Raw genomic sequence first — 22,542 nt, 5'->3', positions numbered from 1 at the left:
ACACACACACACACACACACACACACACACACACACACACACACACAGAATGACAGTGAGCTGACATCTGGTCTTAACATATAGCAACTCCAGAAATGACCACCTGCCAACAGCTTTGTAATCCATGTCACAGGGATGATGTACAAAGTATTGTTACATATGGTACGTGCAGCATGTACCACATATCTGTGTGTATGCGCGCACATATACAGAAATTCTGCTTCTCTGTCTGGTGAATAAAAGCCTATGTAGCACTGAACCTTTAGATATTAGTGTGAATGCTTTGCCATAAAAAAGGACATTTAACTGTTTCTTAACAAATGTCTCCAGTGAAACTGGTTTCCTCATGTGTGCCTGACTGAATAATAAAAGAATGTCCCTATAAGCCCTCATTAGACATACTTTGATGGCTATTGTCTTGTCTGGTCGAAGTGTAAGTAAGACAAAGCACTGCTTTGCCGTGAGGTTTGAATTCCCAGAGGAAGCCCCCCCTTGTCACTTTGGGTGACATCATTATAGTGTTGTTGTAGCCGACTGTCCCCGAACAGCTGGCAGTGGCTCCCACATTGTTTCACTTTTGGATGAACACCACAAATGCAACGTGACCACCGCGTTAATTAGCCATATCAATTAGGATAAACTTTGACATCCTCAGAGAGGCTAACTGTCTGGAGAAAACATCTTCTCTTTATCGAGACTGGATTAGGTTGGCAGCACTTTACAATGAAATTACAGCAGTGCCACCTCTCTTTTTATTGTGTGATCAAATGTGCTTTTCAAAAATTGGAAATAAAATGTAATGTATACAGGGAAAAAATCTGAAACAGAATTATCCAAGACCCCAAAGACAAATGCCCTTTACAAAAAAAAGCCAACCTCTGAATGATAGAAAAGTCGTATAAATCACATTTAGTGTACTTTTAACACCACAGTCGAGTTCCCACAGCTGTAAAAAGGAAACGGACTAGCCTACAGCACTGGGTCACGAAGGCTAATGTTAGCCTTGCAAAACCAGCCCACAAACTTTCCTCCCGTTTGTTGTGGCCTGGTAAGGCTAAGTGGGACTTTACGTGGGTTAGGGGCGCTACCAATGGCCACAGAGCAAAATGTATTTTGAGGCATTCGAACTGGCCAACTCCAATTCAAGTTTTCATCTGCTAATATGCTCCCCATAATTTTCAAATTGTTCTTGCTTCCTCAATTCCTCAGTGGATGGACTCTATAACAATTCTCATATTATTATTATAATTATTATATTCTAATGAGCTTGCATGTGACATAGGAAGAGGATTCAAATCTGAATGGCTTGTAGAGTGACTGGCAGATCTCATCTCACAGTTCGTGGGTTGGTTGGGCCTCCAGGTACCCAAATGTGCACAGGCACTGAAAAAGTGAGATTTTCATGATAGGTCTCCTTTTAAATAGATTGGTATCACAGTGATCTCCTTGCTGCTGCTGCTGCTATTCTCAATTTTTGGTCAGGATGTGCAACGGCTGATATGATTGGCAAAAAAAAAAAAAAAAAGTGCCTGGGTTGATGAATTCCTGTTATTTGCCTTTTGAACTAGAGGTGGGAACATCACAAATCTTCCAGGAGAGGGATTACAAGACACTATGCTGAAACAGAAAATGTGAACTACTGTTCCCTGAATGACTGAATAGAAAATGTCCGCAAAATGTAGTAGACTGTGCTGTATCGCTGGCTTGTTGTCATATTTTGCAGGCAGAGCCATTACGACTTCAACTGTAAACATAAGCTGGTGCAGCCTGCTATTTTGACAAACACGGGAGCAGGTGCTCCCACTCTGCCGCAGCAGACACCGAAAAAGTATTCACACCGATCTGAACACACAGCCTCCAGTCAAACCCTCCTCTGGACGACGGAGCCACACTGAGAGACTTCATGTAAATCTTCTCGTTGTCATTTGAATGACATGAAAGGAGGGAATAAAAGGCAGCGCTTGACTGACAGGCCGAGAGAGGCGGAGAGCAGGGGGGACAGGAAACGAGGCATTTGCCAAAGAGAGGGGGTGAGGGCAGGAGGAGGGGGTGAGGGCAGGAGGACGGGGTGAGGGCAAGAGAGTGGGTTAGAGGGGAGGAAAAGAAAGAGGCCAGCAATGAGGAGAAGATGGGCGAACAAGAGAGGAGAGGGGAGGAGAGGAGATGAGGAAATGTGGGAAGGTGAGAGCTGGATTTGGTGGAGGTGGAGGAGGAAGTATTTGGGCATGAGAAAAGCTCCCAGATGTTTCTCTATGCAGCTAATCTGCATCCTAATAAATGAGCAGGAAACTAATCAACTCATACAGTTCTGCCTGTCCCTCTCTCTCCTCACCCTCCCCCCTCCAATCTGAGATGCTCATGCAGAGATACCGTTTCTAATTTTGGAGTTTATGATTTCTCCCATCTCCTCCCTCCTCAGCAGTAATCATCCGTCCATCTGTCCACCCTGTAAACACTGTGCGCTTCATTGTCTCGTTGAGCTCAAAGTGGAACCACTTTGCTTTGTGAAAGACTCGACAGGGACGCAGGTCCTTTCTACGTTCCTTTAAAATCCAAAAATAATAAACGTATATACGTCTCTTCAATGATGGGGTCCAAAATGGAAAGAATCAATTCTATTTCACACCTCGTGATGAATATACGGGATTGAAATGTGGTCGCCCCGAACAAACTCTAATCGCAACACTGGCAGCATGATTAATGATCAGTTGATGAGCAGCCACGTTCAAAAAGCAATTTATAGTTCACACTGTCTCGCTTCAAAAACAAGCATCTGTTTTACTTATGATGACACTTCACAGATGATAGCGCGTCTGCTACATGCAGGGTACGAGACGTATTGACTGAGCCGAGACAATAGAGATTGTACTTGGTCTGCCTCAGGTCGTGGAACGGGTCTTGGTTGCCGATCACATGGTCGGCATTCTCCTATTCCAACGTCAAGGAGGCGAGTCTTATCTATGCGAGCCTGTCCGAGACAGACAACACAAACCTCAATGAATAACTAACTAATGATCTGGACTAGATAGTGGTGCTAGGGGAAAGAATAGGGGATCAAAGTTACTACAATGCATCCTCTGGGACCATGAATGTGTGCACCAAATTTCACAGCAATCCATCTACTAGTTTGCTTCAATAAAAAGCAAAAATGTCACCCTCATGGTGGTCCATGAGGTAGAATCTGTTGTTATGATATGCCAATATGTCAATAAGCAAAATAAAAACAAAAAAGCAACATGTCAGCATTGCTCCACAGTCATTACAAAAAATAGAGTATCTAATCTGCAATACAAAATTAGCAAAATTAAGTGAATGTCAGTGATTAGCACACCCGAGCCAATGCAAACTTTGTGATACGCTGTATTACCTGCCAAGAAAACACGCAGAGGGACTATAAATGAAACAGCATTCAACAAACCACTTTGAGAAGAATCTTACATGGAGGGGCTAAAAAATGAGCTACAACCCTGAGCTCTCTCTCTCTTTAGTACCTACATATATATATATTATTTTTTTACCAAACGGCATGCTAGCTGCCAATCGCTGGCCTGCAGCTGTACAACAGAAACCCTCTAGCCTGCTGCTAAATAATATATGCACCTGTGGCAACAGAGGCAGGGGTGTTGATGGAACGCCCTGGTGTGTGAACGACTGCATGTCGGGGCGCACGCAAGGATGAGATGTCAGACCGGTACGGGTTCAGGTCATCTCCGTGTGAAAAAGCCCAGCAAGAGTCCAGGCCGAGAGGCAAGGCTGCTGTCCGAGAACAACCTGTGATGGATTTATCCCGGGAAGTCTGCGTGCATCGTGGGACCTTACCTTTCACTCACAAGCTGCACACACACCGAGTCGGACACAAAGTCAATCCTTCAGCTGGTGTTGTTCAATAATGCTCGGGGGAGGGTTGAGCGATGTCATCTTGAGAAAACGGGATTCCATCTTACAGAACGGAGGACTGGATCAGGCTGTCTACAAAGACCCGTCACTGGCTGACAGAACGTGTGAATATGGAGTTCATACACTCAGTCTCACTTATTACAGTGTAATGCTATCAGAGACGCCTGAAAAGAATAAACAAATTTGCCCTCGAGGGGAATTTCACGGGAGGTGCGAGGCTATTAAGGTGCATTCGAGCTCCCGTTCACAGGGGAGAGGAATGAAATGTTGACAGGGTGTAACACTTGACGGATACATTTTTATTTCGACTGCTTGGCGTTTGCTCGCTAGTCTGCACGCACCTAGATGCAGCAAATGCGACACCGAACACGTATGAAATATTCACAACCAAACGTGTAATAACTGATGTCGAATAAAGGGAAGAAGTGTGTGTGTGGGGGGGGGGGCTGACAGTGTTTGCCATCGACAGGGTGGGGGAGCGAAGACAGGCATTTTGGTCTGGGTGTATCAGTGTGTGTTTTGTTTGATGTGCCGCAGTGAGACAAGACGTGGATAACAAAAAAGAACAGCGGCGTTCAGAGAGGCGGCACAAAAGGAATTGATTCGGGGGAGTCGTCAAGGTCACTCACACACACACACACACACACACACACACACACACACACACACACACACACACACACACACACACACACGGAGGCTGAGAGGCTCTTCCTTTAAAATTTCTTGTTTATTGTCAAATAAAATAAAATATATTTTGGGCTTTTTTTTTGCCTTGTTGCTGTTGAGCCCACTCTTCCTGGAGAGAATCTCAAACTATCTCGTTTCTACAGCAAATGACAAATACGTGTTGCTACGTCCATTTCGGGTAACGATGACGAGCCGCTTACGACTTCACTAAAAGTCTTGCTATCTGACCAACGAGCTCTATACTGCTGACGGCTCTGCACGCTGGCATGCTGACTGCAGACTTGCTGGATGCGTAGCTTCACAGTTCCAGAGCTTTTAAAAGGTGATAAAGCAGAAAACAATGATATGATGCGTTTGAAATTTAAACTGGAACATTCTGACTACTGTTCACCACACCAGCTGGTCATTAATTCCACTAAAGAGCTAGCTGACGAATGCCCTCTTTCAGTTTAAAGATGCTTAATCTTTCAGGCCCAGTATGGACATATGACAGTATGCGCAACAGTGTATGACCACAGCGATTACATGATATAGTCCATGTAGACTTCTACTGGGCACCTGGAAACCACCGACTCCTACACTAGGACCCTGTATTGATTTTAACCAAGCGTTCAAACAAATATCCAATAAATACTGAGATGCAAAGCAGGACGCACGACATCATGGATGTCATTTAGCTATTCTTCCTGTACAATGTACACAAAGACATTGAGCTCAGTGGTTCTACTTCCTTTACTGTAATGAAGTCCAATCTGTTGCGATACCACAAGCGCTCCTCATGGAGATAACTTCAACGTTGCAGAGTTGAGCACGTTCCAGGAAACCACTTCCGGTTGATAAACGCCAAATATGACTTTAGTATACTGTGAGAATCTTGTCATTTTGTATTGTAATATGAATCGATTCAGTTTAATCCACATTATTTGCTTCTGCAACCTTTGTTTTTCAGTGTGGGCTTGGAATGTCTTTATTCTCAGTTTGCTGTTTATTAGTGTCGAGTCTCTATTATATCAGAGAGCCTGGCGTGTGTTACATATTTATCAGGCAGTATGTATTAGACAGTTCAAATGTGTATGTAGACGTAATACTTGGAAAATAATAATGATTACATACTGTAAGAGTGCTTTACAAGGGCATGGTGATGATTTATGTGCGTTTCTTATGATTCTGAAAGCAGAGGAGCAGTTGTAGCCCCTCCCTTTAAAAAATAAAAAAAAGAAGACAGAACAACAACTGTTCTGCAACAGAAAGGGATGAACGACGCTCCTTTTCCTCCTAATGAGCCGAGCAGAGTGACAGATTAAACTGTGCGGAGGCCCACCCTTGAGTGGAACTATTTTTGCTTTCCTCAAATGTCACTAGGTACTAACGCTGTACCAACATTTTGACTTCAAAAGACAGCGTCTTGAATTTCACTCAAACGCTGTTACAATAAAAAAGAAAGAAAAGAAAAAAAATTCTATTAACTGAGAAGGAAAAGCGGCGAGCCAAAAATAAATTTAAAAAAACTATTTCTGAGCATCGCACACAGATATTGACTCAAAAGCTGCTTCTAGTCAGACATCATTTGTGAATACCGGGTTTAAAGTGCGACTGAAACGCAGCATATTGCACTATGTTGCTATTTCTTCTGAATCAGTGAACATTTTGTCTTCTGTCTGTCGTTGCAGCAGACAGATTAAAGGTTATTTTTCTGGCACTTCTGACACCTTCATCAGGCAGTCAAAAGTGGAAAGTGACGGGTTACATGGGGAGAGAGGGAGGGGCCTGACATGTAATTAAGGTGCCAGTCTGACTTCACATCCAGGATTTCTAGCTACACGGTGTGAAACAGTAGTATAACACTACATCACTAACTTAATTAAAACCTCTTAAGCTCGGGCCCTATTTGTAGGCCTCTGCTCGAAAATGGCATACCCATACTAAAGTGACCATAGTTCTGTAACTACAAGGTCTATTTTAATAATTTTTGATGCTATAATCATATCACAACACTTGTGAGATTGTTCAGTGGGTAATATTGTGTATATGTTGCTGGTTAATATAGTAAATGAAGACATTACACAGCTCAAATTGAAAATAATCAGGTTCGCCTGAAAAAAAAAGCACTTTTATTAATATGTTTTTGAAATAATGCAGATATCTCCCTAAAAACTCTCCCAAATCATAGCACAACCAATCAGTAGTTGCTGAATAAAGGTTAAAGTGGGATAAAGTGAAGAATAAGAGGCTTCAGTAGAGAGAGGTCAAGCGAGGTCATCACTTTTGAACCAGCTGTTGCAGCTCTTACATTGTACTTTTATATACTATATAACTATATATTTCACTTTTTTTATCACTCATATTATTCAATACATCCAAATACAGCTGTTAGGAATCATTTTGAGAGCAAGGGTCCTGTCAGAGCATCTTTCTGGCGGTCATCTATAGGATTTTCTCAGTTCATGTGTGTGTATGGGGCTGTAGCTCAGCCTATCATCGGTCGATTTAGCCCTCCTTCGATGCGTCAAAGTCTCAGGAAGGCGTGTGTCGAATTTGGTGTTGATTGACAGAAGTTTCAGCCAGTAAAGTTGCAAGAAGTGCCGCGTCTCCACGAGCGTAAATTTCCGCTCGCCGGAAGTCTGACCGCTCGCCCAAACTGGATTGACCTCTCTTATTCTGGAAACAGCTCGGAAGTAAACAGGATGCAGTTAGCAACTATGATTCCATCTTTGAACCGGATAATCTGCGACGTTATTCCACTCATTTTTCATAAAACCGGACCAAAAACCCATGATTTTTTTCGGCGGAGGGCAGTACGATGGTACCTTTGTCCACTCACCGCTTTCTACTGCTTCCACGGAGAGAAAAACCGAAGGTATTTATGCGTTCGGCCACGAGTGCTAATGCTACAAAATGCATTGCAATGCTTGGTAGCCACTAGCATCAGGGTGCAAATATTGATTTGCCGTACACATAACGGCGATTTCTGGCCAGGATTTCATGCTTTTATGCCACGTTTTCTAGATGCTTATACTAGTAGTCTATAGTTGTGTTTGGAGTGTGTAAAAAGTGATTTATATGATAGTATTGCCCATACGTTGCTGTTTAATCTGGAAAAAAAACTGGACCAATCCACAATACTGGCGACCAATAAGGCTATTTTTTTGAACAATATTTTCAGGGGTGCTGAGCCCGAGAGCCCCCAAATTTGGGGGCGTCGTGCTTAAGAGGTTTACATTCAGCACTTAGCTATATTCATAACTATATTTATGTTCTGAGAAAATCTGGTATGAAATATGTACTAGTTAACAATGTCACACAAGCCAGAGGTTCTGAATTTAGGATGATTTCATCACTTCAAGTCAGTCTGATTGCAAACAGCAACGAGGTTCAGAGCCTCTTAATGGAATCTTCTAGTACAATATGTCGGACTTTTATTGTGCCCTTTCCAACAAGTAAAACATAATCAATTTCAATTTGCAGCCCATTACTCAGCTCCCACTCTTGTGTCATGAGCGGGGCAAGTCCACTGGGAGTCGTGTGCCTTATCGTGCTGTACTCACAGTATATCTTTGTTTAAAGTAATATACAAGATTAAAGAGGAGAACCAGGGAGAGAGGACTGAGGAGAAGTCAGTGGCCGTTTTAAATGCAGGTTGAAATGGAACAAAAAGCTCAGACGAGACCCCCCCCCCCCCTGACTGAGTAGCTCGAGGCTAGAAATCAAAATAACATGACGGATGATAGTCGTGGCCATCTGGTTTCTCGGTCTGGGAAAAGAGCTGTTCAATCATTCTAATTGGTCTAAGGGGAACGGTTCCGGTAAAAAAAAAAAATACATGCAACCATAAAATATTAAAATTTCCGTTGTATTTCTATGAATGTGATTAGTGAAGGAGAAGAGGACAGAAAGAGGCAAAAAGGGGAGCTTTCTCTTTCTTCATGTAAACTAGTGGAGGCATGTGGAGAGGAGAGAGGAACAGGGCGTACTCGGCGAATCAGTCACTTACCCATCACTTTAACGAAGTAGGCATCGGCTTCGTAATTGTTCTTCAAAGCGTGGATGATCAAGTCTTTTTTGCCCTCTGCCTGGCTTAGAACCAGCATGTCTAATATACCCTGCAAATGAAGACAGGCACACAGATAAGGGACAATGGAGGCCTGGTGTGTGTCTTCTGATGTACATTTTTATCCCTCTAACACACTGATTCGGCATTATCTTATCATCTCTTTATTCTTCCCTTTCCCCCCCCCCCCATTCTCCTCACTCCGTCTCTCTCCCTCTCTACCATTTACGCATTCTCTCACAGAGCGAGGGAGAGGCAAACAGAGAGAAGGAGCTGAATTTAACAGACAGGCCGCATTAGCAGTAATAATTAATTCTGATAAGACAGGCATGCACAGCAGGCTGCAATGCAGCTTCTGTGCTGTGTGCAGTCGCACATTCTGGGTGCAAACGTGTATAAAGGTGTGTTCAAACCAGACACAAAGCAATTTTTTTGCGCATATACATATCTATATGCATATACACGAGTTGAAATGTATCCACTTGCTTGAGAAATTCGCTTGAGGCTGTGTCGCAAAAAAACCGTTGAATCAGAAATGGAGGTAATAATGTATTATTATTGTACCTCATATTTTTACAGAGACCGACAGATCATACGTGTATAAATGTATACGTGAATAAACAATAACGTTGCTGCCCTATTTAAGCTCAGATGACGTTATTTTGACTGTTGATGGAGCAGCTACAGCGTTAGCATAGCATATTCCCGATTGATCTGAACTCCATTCAGAAAACAAGCTTTTTAAAAGTTGTTTGTCGTCTTGCGGACAGACCCGACGAAGCATGAATTCAGACCTTTTACAAATCGGCATCGTGATGTACTCTAGTTAATTTGGCATTCTTTTGATTGATTTTGTTTATTGCAATTAAATGACAGCACAATTGGTTTGATTTGGGGTTCATAACGCTGCAGTAAACCAGATAAATTCAGCAGATGTGTGACTTGCTAGATATAGTGGATATTTATTGATTTTGTCTCCTCAATTATAATCTATATGTGATTAGGACTGTGTGTATTATTTGTATTATGTACTGTACCTCTGCAAGGGTGCATCATTTTCTTTTTCATACAAACACAACATTGTCACCATGGACAGAACTCCAGGTTGACATTATTGAAAAAGACAGTCGGTGTAAAAATAACAGCATGTATAAGAAGTGAGAATTAGGCTAACTTATAGTGCTTTGTCTTGTAAATACAAAGCTGGCAGTGATGGAGTAAAGTAGGCTCGCACACAAGCTAAAGAATGGGCGTTAAACGGCATTACTGATTAGGAACGAGCACTAAATTGAACAGGACATTGTTGTGTCCTCAGTCCAATTCTGCAATATTACTTCTGAGCATGAAAGGAAAAGCATAAACTTAAATCATTTTGTTGACGTCAAAGCTTTACACATAATCCACTTTTCTGCATTAGAGAAATCAAATAGTCTTGTGTGCTCTGTGAGATTTATTCATTTTCTTCTCCATTTGGCATCAAAATATTTAATACTGTAGACAATCTCAACAAGGGGATGATATTTTTAGTGGCATATCTAACTATCTGACAGCAGTGCCATTGTAGATGCCAGAGTTGGACAGATAAGAGGGGACGGACAAACGCTGTGGGACATTTAGAGGAGAGACAGATGCAGTACAAGGTGTGGAGAAATAGAAGAAGGTGGTGCTGTGTGATCAAAACAAGCTTTGAACGACATCAACTCAACACAAACTACTCACGTCCTCGTAGATGTCAAAGAACGTTGCCATGACGGCATTTTGGATGGCTCCCAAATCTGACTGGTCCCAGAGGACTTGGAACATCCTCCCAACACGATGACAACTGGCGTTGTTACAGGGCACGTTCTCCAACAGAAAGGCCTGCTGAGCACTGGGAGGCAGAGAGAGAGAGAGAAAGAGAAAGAGAGAGAGAGACATTTAAAGTCACATTTAAACACGCCGGCGTGGTGGTATTTATAATCTGACAATTAGCTCTCTGCTGACTCCTCGCATATCATTTCTGATGCTGACCCCGGTCCTTGCAAACGTCCCCCGCCGGCCCCATCTTCCTCCTGCTACGAGCGGGAAACGAAGAGTCTGAGCAGGACATTTCTCCATCGACGTAGTGTGATGCAGTGTTTTGGTTTGTATCACAACGACTGGGGACTGATGCTTTGAGTCAAACATGATAGTGCTGTATCTGATGCAATAAATAGTCCACAATACTTTTTTTATTATGTACTGTAAGTGTCTGACTGAACTTTAAATGGTGACCTTGTGGAATTTGTGGGCTTTCATAACCAAATGACATTTGTTGTATTTCACCGCGTACAGCTTTGAACCAGAAAATGAGTCCTTAAACTCAGCTGGGTAACACACACTCTGCCCATAACTCCTACTTACTTCACCTTGAAGGTGCTTGTGTAATGTGGCTCCAACCAGTGTTGCCTGCCAGTGAATAATAGAAGTCAGGTGGGTTTAACTGTAAAACCGCTATTAAAGAAGCTCGACCGTCTACAACTAGCAGTTAAACCGCGATCTCCAATCTATGATTACTCAGCATGGCCATTGAGAAGACTGTTCATAACCGCTCGGTTTACTGTCAATCACAGAAATAACATTAGGTTATGGCCACAAATTTGCATTCTGCAACAAATTAAGTTTTAGGGCTGATTTTCTCTTTTCAAAATAAGAGCACCGGTGTTTAATAGCACACAATCCACAGGCACTGCTCTCTTGCTCCGCTGCACATAAGTCGATAATAAAAAATGACCTTGCTGCACTTATAGCACAACTCAAAATCTTGCATGCACGTATTTGTAGCAAGACACAGCAATATGGACATTGAGCAAACTTTGCATTGCGGGTGACCACACCCTGTATTCAGCAAGAGGCGAGTAATTTACTGGAGCTGGAATAAAACCCAGCCACTCTGGGACTCAATTTCATTTTTTTCTCCATCTCTCTACCTGCACTTTGTGTGCTCAGTATCTGTCACCATCTCCCTTTGATTCTCAGGGGGGGGATTGAATCCCCCTCTGTCTCTATGCGTCTCTCCGTCTTTGGAGACGGTTCTCTGTACCTGTTCTTAGATCTTCGTGGGAGTGGCGACGGGGAAAAAAATAAAACAAAAAAAAGGCTCTGGTCTAAAAATAGACTAAGTGTAAAAGTCCCCCCCCTCCTCACAGGCTTTTAGATGACTCCCCACTCTATTCCAACACATGTGTCTTGGGAGGGGAGGTGACGGAGCTAAGAGCCTGGTGGGACATCTGTCATCGAGGAGGCTTTTAAAAACTTGAAAGACTGCGTGAGGCAGTGTGGAAAAACATCAAATGTGCCGCACTCGCAGCTAAAAAATACTCCGTTACAATGTCGGAAAAAAAGGAAATGTCGCAACGTATAGAGCGTGTTCCTGTACAAAACGTTGATCGATTACTGTCATTAACGTGACGCCCACCCTGAAAGTGGGTCGACTTTGCTTGGGCGAAATGCACATGATGCACTGCGTGACGGAGACAGATAGATGGGTTTTCTTGTCTTTACGCATCTCTATTACAAATGGAGACATAGACAAAATTCAGCATGGAAGCCGCATGTTCCAGTAAAACACAGGCTGGCATCACCCAAGGGGTCAACTTCGTAGTTGAAATGTGCTCTGTACGCCTCTCCAACGCTCTAAGCTTTTAAAATGATTGAAGTCGTTGAAGCAGTAACAGAGTGCCATTTAACTAGATTTGTTGCTGTTGTATTGTATCGTTGTAACATTTTCACAAAGTATCTAATGGCTGCTTTGCTTGCCGTTTTTTTCAAACGGCACACGTGCTGTGGTAAACGGCAGCAGGCACGGTTCAACAGTCCAGCTGGATTTTGGCAGTGCAGGATGGTCTGATGTTAAGACCTTGTACCGTCAACCTGCATGAACGCTGGGATTTCACAGAAAAAAATGAATAATTATGGAAATGATGATGCATGGCAGTAGAGAAGCTACATGAAGAAGGCAAAGTTCAGTTAACAACTTCTAAAATATCACACACATTTTTATAAATACAGAATAAACAGCTACGGGAATTTACATTTGGAAATAAGCCAGACCAAAACGTGACGTAAAACATCCCTCTTTCTGCCAGTGTGCCACACCTGCTGCCTCTCTCCCATACAGACTGTTCCTCGTGCCGACGTCGCGGTGTTAGCTGGAGGCAAAGCAAAGGAAAGACTGGAGGCAAACACCGGTCGCCTGAGAGTGGCGGGCTGAAGTTACACATCAAAAATATCATCTTGCTGTGTTGTTGGGCGCCAGAAGCGAAGGAGCACGGCTCCAACTTTCAATTAGTAAAAGACAATATCAGCAGAGCGTTTCACGGATGGAGAGACAATGCTGCTAAAAGTTTAGCCCTCTGCTAACTTCAGCCGCAGCCGTGAGCCTTTGGCTGTGGCCAACAGAAGCTAAACTGTTAGCAACATTGTCTCTCCATCTCTGAAACGCTTGGTGCATATCGTAACTGTTTTGGGGGGTTTCTTTGCTGTGTAGGCAGCTGTTGGCAATGCAAGGTGCGTATATGTCTGGCCATTGAGTCAGCGTGCAGGGGTCGGCCAGTCTGGTCCCGTCGGTAAATGTTCCATTTTCTCAACTAAAACTCACGCTCCAAGAGAGTGACTGACTGCAAAAACTTTCTTCAGTACTTGGTGTATTACAGTATTATTCATTTAATTTATATTTTTAGACGGCACCATGAATGGCGAAAAAAGATCAACTTAAAACAATTATCAAGCCTCGGGGGATTTTACCCGTCCAATTTATTACATGCACCTGAGGGACACAAATTCACTTTTTAATTTTTGTGGCAAAATTTAAAATGGTCTTTTTAATGTTGTTCACTTCCGGCATTGCAATACAAGGAATGAGTGCAATACCCTGGTTATTGTACTGGTGGGTAAGGTCGGGATTCATGACAAGCATCTGTTTTTAAAACACTGCAAAGTACAGGAAAGGGCAAGAAATTAATGAATTCCTGAAGCGGACACATAATGCCTCGAGCACACGGACTAAGAATAGCGTCAGTTCAGATGACAAAGTCTTTCAGGATGTCTGCATCTCTATGTGCGCTGGGAGGAGGGGAGGGGCGGGGCCTGGATTAACTGCCTTTGGCTGTGATTATACATATACTAGCTGGAGGTTTAGTGAAAGGTCATTCTGTGTAATCCATCAATACAGCATATGCACTAGCCCCTTCTTCCCTTCTCATTAGACTCAACTCAGCAACCACTGAATGAGACCAGTTGTCACTGAGGACCTGCCACTGCAGCACCTATTGGCCAAGACACACTCCTAATGGTGAGCCCTGATTGGCTCACCGGCAGATAATCAGGTCTCCAGCTGCAGCAAATTATCGCAATTTTCCAGGGACAGCACGTGTGTGTGTGTGTGTGTTTTACCCATCTTGTGGGGACATAAATCTAATTATAGTCACATTGTGGGCACTGGCCTTCCTTTTGGGGACAAACTTGGGGACAAAATGCCCCATAACTTAAATCATTACATTTTTGGGTGAAGACTTAATTTAAGGTTATGCTAAGGGTCAAGATTAGGTGGATAGTTGTTGTGGTAAGTCTCCAGAAAATCAATGTCAAGTCCCCAAAAGTTGTGAAAGCACAACTGGGATTGTGAGAGTGTGCGTGCGCGTGTGTGTATAGATAGAAATGTAGCTGTTTAAAAGTTCCAGGCTGAACTCGATTGTTATTGACCAATGTGTGTCCTTTCTGAGATTTTTGTACTTCAAAAGAAACTCACTCCAGCACTCCAGGGGTGGTGATGAACTCAAGGCCATGACACACACACACACACACACACACACACACACACACACACACACACAGAAAACAAAAACAACTTCCCTCCCTATCGGTTAGTTCTGTATTGACTGCAGCAGGTTTGACTGTAAACCAACTAATTCACAAATCCTTATTGAACTATATCCAATCATCATTAAGACATTACCCAAGACGGTCCTAAAGATCAGTACTGGGCCCATCCGGACATATTTGAATGGATCCTATCGGCTTAAATAAAGGTGATCAAGAGCTGATCCTTTTACTGTACTCCACTGTGTTTTTTGTCCAACTCAGCATAATAGTGTTCCAATGCTGCTCTAGTTTAGACAGCTGGACACTGTCAGCATTTCACGTGAGTGAAAAACAGAGAGTTGATTGAAAATGATTTAGTTGCACTGCACTAATTGGTTAATACTCTGTTAATGCCACTTCTAGCTCTCCTCTCTTTTGTATAATTAGCAAAGAACAACGTAAAAAACATCCAGTTAGCCGTCGCTAACCCGCAGATCGTACCAGTTGTTGCCTAATACACGTTCATTCTGTGAGTAGCTTGATGTCAGGCTAAAAGAAAACTTGGCATTTGCCAGGTTTTGGTGCTCTCTGCAAGCTGGCGTTTATGCTCAGCCAAAGTTTATTTGGGAGGGAAGAAAGTCCACTCTGTAACAGCACTCCTGTGTTTTTGCTACAAGACCAAAAGAGTTTAAGAGTCACATTCTCCCGGTGAAACTTCTCTTCATATCAATGATTTAAGATTATAATAGTTAAAGGAATACTTTTTGATTCTTCATTCACCGTGAAGGCATGCGATATAAACTGAATAAAGTTTATATCGCAGGTGAGTGAGTGATAGACAAATGGTGTTCCTTTAAGATGTGACACAATTAGCAGATATTTTATGCTGCTAGGTATGTATTTTTATACTATTTAAATACCTTGTGTACTGAGCATCTTTGGCATTAAAAATTCTTTTGCGTTGACTTTTCAGATTTTATCTTGAGTGTGCACTGGGCAGCTGTGTCATCTAAGTAAATATAATTATTGGATTGGACCTGCTATCATTGGATACCCAATTGCCCGATTTGGGAATCGGGCCAAAAATAACTTTATATTTAGCTACAAAAAGAAATACATAAAACAAACAAACTCCGAAATTGCTAAAAACAAACAAACTAACTATATTTTAAAAAATATATATATAATATATCTAATTAAACTTAAGAGTTTTTTATCGTAACAAAATGTTCTTATTTTGGTGTCAAATTCTCCTGTGATTAAGCAACAGTGAGCAACGTCGGTTCACTTTTTATTTTTATTATATTGTGACATGGATGTCAGCTTGAAAAGAAATCTGGGATAAAAATACCATGAAAAACAGCACATTTGAATAAAATGGAGCTTTTAGAGGAAGAGAAATGTGCACTTTCAGCCCGTGTCTGCACTGATGTCAGCATGTGTGTGTGTGTGTCTGGGGTGTGTGCCTGGGGGCTTTCGATTATTGTGTGAACCCAGTGTCAGCGTCGATGAGTGAGTTGGTGTGTGTGCCTGCGGGGACTCCTCCACTGTTCCTACCTCTACCTGCCTCCCTTCTAATTGGCCTCCAGAGGTGCAGTCGGCTGGCAGGAGGCTGACCGCTGATCACACCGATGACCCCTCTCTCTCTCCACCTCAGACGCTCCCAGAGTTCCCTGTTACCTGTCCACCTTCACCGTTACCTATCCGTGCACTCATCCCTCCATCTCCCTACTCATCTGCCTCAAGCTGAGAGGCTACACCAACATGGCCACCTCCTTCTTGATGTGCCTTCTTTCCTTTCCTTTCCTATTTCCTCTTATCCACTCATCTACCATCCCCCTCCACTTCCATCCTATTTCTTTCCCTTAGTTGCCTACCAATCAGGACACCGAGGACTCTCTTAAAGCTCCTTCCAGCAGTGTGTTATTTCTGCAGTGTGTGATGTGGGTGCATTCGATAATGCTCTTTTGAGTTTTAATGATGGAAGCAACACAGCGGCTCTTCACAGTCTCTTCTTTCCTTGACAAAATGACCTACCGTCCCTCTCCCAACTCTCTCCTCCATCCTCCTAAACCACTTCACAAACTCTTGATGAAAAAGCCTTTCAGGTTGGTCCGCTTTAGATTTGAACTTTGTATTTAATCTAGTTCACCTATTGAATTAATAGATTTTTGTGTCAAAAGAACACAACTGAACAGTTTTCACTTTTCTCTGGTTTACTTTATTCATGTCATCATTTGAAATAATGTTCTAATATTTTTGGAGGACGATAAAATAAAGTTTTAAAGTTTAACGTCTGTTGCACAGGCTTTGAGCGAGGATGTCATGCCAGACAGTCTGGTAATGGCTCTTTTCAGTAAATCACTGTAGTTCACTCAATAAAATGTGCTCAATACGTACTTGTACGTCCTTTGGTAGTGTCACCGCTCCGAACGAGGCACCTGCCATCGCTCGCCCCCCCCCCACACCTCTCACTCCGTCGTGTTACAAAGTCAGCTTTCTTGCGATCCTGTCCTTACTTGTCTTTTTGTTCACAAGATTACAAAACAACCACCCAGAAAATGAGCTTGTTTCCCAATGACGTAAAACAAGATTTTCATTAGAAAAGACAATCTCGATGTGTAAAACAATCAAATTTAAGTCTTGCATTCATTCTCCTTCCGTCACTTTTCTTAAAAGTTGCCACCAGCTGCAAATCCACATGCATTGCAATTCAGATTAAGGCTAGATTAGTGTTGTTAGCCTGCCAATAAACCCCGGCTGGGGAAACAATACAATCTTGCATAATCCCTGAATGCTAGAGGAGCCGAGTTAGTGGGTGGAAGTGTGAGAGAGATCAATGCTTAAATCTGGGTGTGAATTTGGGCAATGGCCTTGAAGTCCCCATCTGTCGCTGCTGTACAGCAACCCCAGAAGCCTGCACACTGGCTCTGCTAATGTCTCCACAGGAATATTGTTCCAAAATGACTGACTAAGCTTCTGATACAGTAACAGACAGCATGTGGACAACCATGGGAATAAAAGAAAGAAAAGAAAAGAAGACATGTTTTCAGTTCTGCTGGATTATGTTGGGTAATCCAGCTTTTCCCTGGATGGCGCTGCTTTTGAGGAATCAAAGCTGATTGCACATTTGGTCACTGATGTCAACTGTATGTACACACCGATACCAGACGGACTTTGACACATTTAGAATGAAGAAATTGGTCCTCCACTATTGGACTGACTTTCCTGGTATTTTGTATAGACATTCATGGTCTCCAGAGGATGAATTGTACCAATTAAAGCAATCCTTCAACTGTTCTTCTATCGCCACCTCTAGGTTAAATTGTTACATTAATTGTTACAGTAATTTGTTTATTACTAACTACCTGCAAAACAAAGCGTTCTTGTTCTTCCGCACAGCCTCACAGGGCAGCCAGTGTAGCCTTGTTGCACTTTCCTCCTCACAGATCACCTGTCAATCAAGCTCTTGTACTGTGCCCTTTCCCGTTGACTTTGTTTTTTGTGGGTGCTGCTTTGTTCTTTGTTTGTCACTGCTCAGGCTAACTGGCTGGTTAAATCCATTCCAAATAACATGAAAAAAATAATACCGGTTGGCACGCTGTACTGTGATTAATTCAGAGACCTATCAGACACTGGGTGCTGAGAAAGGTTAATGGAAACCATCACAGAACCTGGATATCGATTGAATAACTGCTGTATTATATCAACCCATGCCAGAGGACCAGAGATGTATTGATGTGGCCACACTGGAGATTATAACCTCAAAGAAAAAAAGATGCGCTTGCTGTTAAATGAAGCACACATACAAACACCTCCGCAGACTTTTGCTGTAATAGCATTGCAGCGTTGCACACTCACAATGTGGCATAATGACATTCTTTTAAAGTAACCATCAAATGGCAAACCCCCACTTTAATTATGCTACCAGTGAACAGCTCCCTAGAAAGCCACTTCATTTTATTTGTTTAGGAAGTCATGTGAGGCCAAACCAGCCGCCCACCAACGTTGGAGGAGAAAATATAGTTTGGGAGTAGCGAGGCAAATGCCTCGCGCTACTCCAGTTCCCAACCCCGGTATTAGCAACAAAACCGGGAGACCAACGCAGCTACCCTGCTCCCAACACACAGAGAAGGATGGATTTTAAATGGCATTGCCTAGCAACAGCCTGCTAAGCTCTTGGCAGCTGCTCGGTTGGGCTGCATACTGATGGATGGAGATGGAGATGCACACGCACACGCACACGCACGCACACACACACACACACACACACAGAGCAACACAAAACTTAATGTGATGAAATCTCACCCAGGCATCGAAAAAGGTGAAGAGCAGTGAGCTTTACGTAACCAAGAAACATTAATTGATGCTCCGCTGCACCTGAGTGAGCACAGAATGAGGTGTTGTCTTGACTTTAACTTCATCTCCGAGCTCATCACATTTTATCCGAACTCAAACGCTGATGTAGACGTCGCAACAAGTTCCCTGCTGTGACTTTCTACTACCATATCTGCAGTCCATCACCAAGAGACTAATGAGGATGAATTATGTACTTCATTTCCTGCTTGTTGATGCAAACCACCACTCGTCTAATTCGAAGTGTCTTACAATTGTTTGTGACTAGTTTTCTATTGTTGATTTCAATAAATAAGAACCCCTTTACACCTTGCATTGAAATATGTTTTGTCTGCAGGATGTATCTAGATATGATTAAACCGGATTACATTTACACCTGGTGTTAACGTGTGTCTCCAGCATCCACATGGAGATCCCATCACAACGCTGAGTGGGCTGAGAGGACTCCGGAGGCAGCATTACACACCGGAGTAGTGCTGAAAGCCTGTAGTGCCATACAGAATCACGATCGTATCATCAAAGACTGTGTGTCCGCCATTGTTTTAACGATTTTGACCTTTTTCCCATTTCCCGGTATATTCAAGAGATGATTAAGCCAACGGCAACATTATTTGTCCGCTGCAGTGACAGCTAGCGGCAACAAATGTGTTTGTGTAGCTAATTAATGATCTTGAGTTGGTCCCATGAAAAAAGCAATATATATTGCAATAACATTACTGATGAGAAACATTTGCAATTACATATTTTGCCCCAAAATGTTCAACTCAACGGTGGACAAGCCTGATCTGATAGTTTAAACCTTTCTCCTGCTCCAAAAGACATTGAATGAGGACAGAGAGGTTGGTTGTGATTTTTCTGCGCAACAACCTTCAAGCAGAGGTTAACTACAATATTCTGTTACTGGCAGACACTCACTGACCTATAGCCTGGAGAGTTTGACGCATGGATGTGTGTATGTGCTTCGTTCACGCTAGTGTGTGTGTGTGTGTGTGTGTGTGTGTGTGTGTGTGTGTGTGTTGTGCAGAAGTGCCATATCTTCCTGACTCGCACCCCTTTCCAAAGACACTTGTGACATCTGACGGTGCATTTGCGATGGACAAGAACAGTTCCGGTCGCCGGTGACTGTAATCACCAGTAATACGTGGTGTAGTCAGGACATGGCGGTGTGCTGCCATGTAGCGGTGCGACATCAACAGAACAGAAATCACTTGAGTTCAGCCATTTCCATCTGTGACCTCATTTTGTATTCCAGAAATAGCTCCCTCTCACCACTTACTGCTACATGCATGGCTACATGTTACATGTGCACACACACACACACACACACACACACACTCAGGCAGGCGGAGCAGCCGGTGGAGTGTGACATTTAGACCATTCCTCCTGCGATAGGGGGCTCTTATGAAGCTGGGGTGGACCATTTCAACATCAAACACTCACAGCCAGCAGGGTGCTCTGTCTCCCTGAGGGCAGTCGTTGAATGGAGAAAGAGAGTGTGTGTGTGTTTTCTAGTTCAGTACAGAGAGCGAATGGGCTGCCGGCTGCTCTGACTGACAACCACAGTGCCTGTAAAAATAGTCCGGTAGTCGAAGCCACATTTGCGTTGCGCTCTTTGCTACGAGGAACCGACACTTTTCTCACCGTCATCCCAGCGGAGGGCTGTAAAAAGCTGCAGGAGCTTAGTGCATCAACATCATGACGTTACTAACTCAATTTAATAGGGATGGGGATACAGGAAGTTCTACGAAGCACTTTTACACGATGCAGACTTCTTTTCGGAAAACGAAAATTCGCCGCAAGACCACATTTTGTGCCGATGTGGAAATCAAGTGCTTTGTTCAGCTAATGACTACTTGCATTAGCTGCATGCAGTGCCTCATCAGCGCTACAGTCCTGGAAGACGTCGCACAAACCACATAATTCAGCTAAAGTGCCTCCACTCTCACTCCTAGCTACTAAAATTGCTACTAGCACTGCTGGGAACGCGAGATCACCACATTTGTTTCATTGTTCAAATCAAGGGCAGGCTGCTGCTCATCACGTCTGCGATTGGCTCGTAAACAGTGCATGTCACATTTCCTCATGCAAAAAAACGTCTGACTTTATTTACTGTCATAGGCTGATTTTGGTGCAGAGTTCAGAAGAAGTTTGCCAATGTTTCTGAGTACATTTAAGGTGCAATAGGCACTGCATTTGCAGAACTACGCTTCATTTTCATCCAAAATGCCTAGTTTAATGGTTATCAACGAGTGGCATTTCACCATTTGTGTCTCGTTATTCACTTACTAATGCATTGTGTATCTGACTGAACATATCAAATTATTGACGGGGTGTTTTTTCAGCGTTAATACACCTTGGTTCAAGGCTAAAATGATGGGAAACTTTGAGAAAAGAACCGTGCATAACATGGTATGAAGCATATTTGGAAGACCAACGCCAGTGCGGTTATAAGCCTGCCCTACACTAATCGAATTGCTTTAGGAAACACTCAAATAATCAGACCGTTCTCCTGTGCTGACACAACACAACCGTAGTATGGACACAGCAGGTCTTTGATCCATTTAAATGTTACTCACTCGCTACAGTATTTATATTTTTGACTTATTGAACAGCATGTTATCAGTATCCATCGCTAACACGCCTCCATGCATTGACAGCTTAGTTGCTCCCATTGTCGAATCATTTAGACTCCGAGCAGTGTCAGTGTCCCGTCCCAATTAACAAAACATGTACTTAGTATCAGCGTCGAAGAGAAGACAGCGCGTAGCCTCACGAAGGGGATAATCATAGCTTCTTAAAAAAGAAAAGTCGCACCGCTCTGAACCGCAGCAGAGGTGGAAGTAAACTACTCATGTTTACGGGGAGCTCTTCATTAACGGCCGGCGAGGACGCCCACGCGTCAAATACCACTTTCACTACAATAGATTATGACTAACTGGTTGAAATCATAGAATTTCTTGTTCCATAGGGAAGATTCCCCTATTGTGCAGCCGCACGCTCACAAAGTGGAAAGAAAGGAAGAAAGGAAGCAATTACGAGAGAAAGAAACGGGCAACGGAGCCCCATTATACTAATATCTGGGGATTTTGCTGACTTTTTAGGGGATTTTGAAGTCAATAATTATTCCTCAGTGCTGACTGAGTTTGAATAAGTAGACACCGATGCAGTCGGACGACTGATCCCACCAAACAAGGTGACGAGGTGAGGATTCATCCATTGTTCTCTCTGTCTCCCTGCACTTCAAGCTGCATCCTCCACAGGCATTAACAGTATTTCACATGCACACACACACACACACACACACACACACACACAATCCCTCAGAGAGGCCTAAAACCTAAACATTATTGAATTATTTTTTCAAAGCAAATTGTTGAGCAAAGAAGGGGCCATTGTCTTTATGCTGAATGGCGTCGGTTTGCGTGTTCCAATGGAGGAAGCATTTCTGGTGGCAACACTAGGACTTTGATGTCCACAATGAGGGAGCGAGAGAGGAAACGTGCACATGCCGCTTTCTGTCCTGCGTTGAAAAAGTCAAGTCAACGTCTGTCACAATTAAACAGCAAAAGCGTCCTTGATGATTCTGCACAGATCGTGCGTGGAGAAATCCACAAGAGACGGACAAACGGTAGCCTCATGCACAAAAATCACTTTTGCTCAAACCAGAAACTCCATAGTATTTTCTGTGTGTGTGTGTGTGTGTGTGTGTGTGTGTGTGTGTGTGTGTGTGT

At 43.1% G+C, this 22,542-nt stretch overlaps 1 protein-coding gene across 1 annotated transcript in view; it reads right to left on the bottom strand.

Moving 5' to 3' along the window:
- itfg1 (integrin alpha FG-GAP repeat containing 1) overlaps nucleotides 1-22,542 on the bottom strand; it is a 130,943-nt gene that overhangs the window by 35,740 nt on the left and 72,661 nt on the right. Inside the window, exons 11-12 of the mRNA XM_031846445.1 lie at nucleotides 10,355-10,505; nucleotides 8,579-8,687 (exon numbers count right to left, since the gene is read on the bottom strand). Of these exons, the coding sequence (XP_031702305.1) occupies nucleotides 8,579-8,687; nucleotides 10,355-10,505 (260 nt within the window). The remainder of the gene's footprint in view (nucleotides 1-8,578; nucleotides 8,688-10,354; nucleotides 10,506-22,542) is intronic.

This window comes from Anarrhichthys ocellatus, unplaced genomic scaffold (genome assembly GCF_004355925.1).
Source record: "Anarrhichthys ocellatus isolate YVR2014 unplaced genomic scaffold, GSC_Weel_1.0 scaffold6, whole genome shotgun sequence".
In the NCBI taxonomy this organism is placed as follows: Eukaryota; Metazoa; Chordata; class Actinopteri; order Perciformes; family Anarhichadidae; genus Anarrhichthys; species Anarrhichthys ocellatus.
The sequence above is the reverse complement of the archived record's forward strand: the minus strand, read 5'-3'. Positions and strand labels throughout refer to the sequence as shown.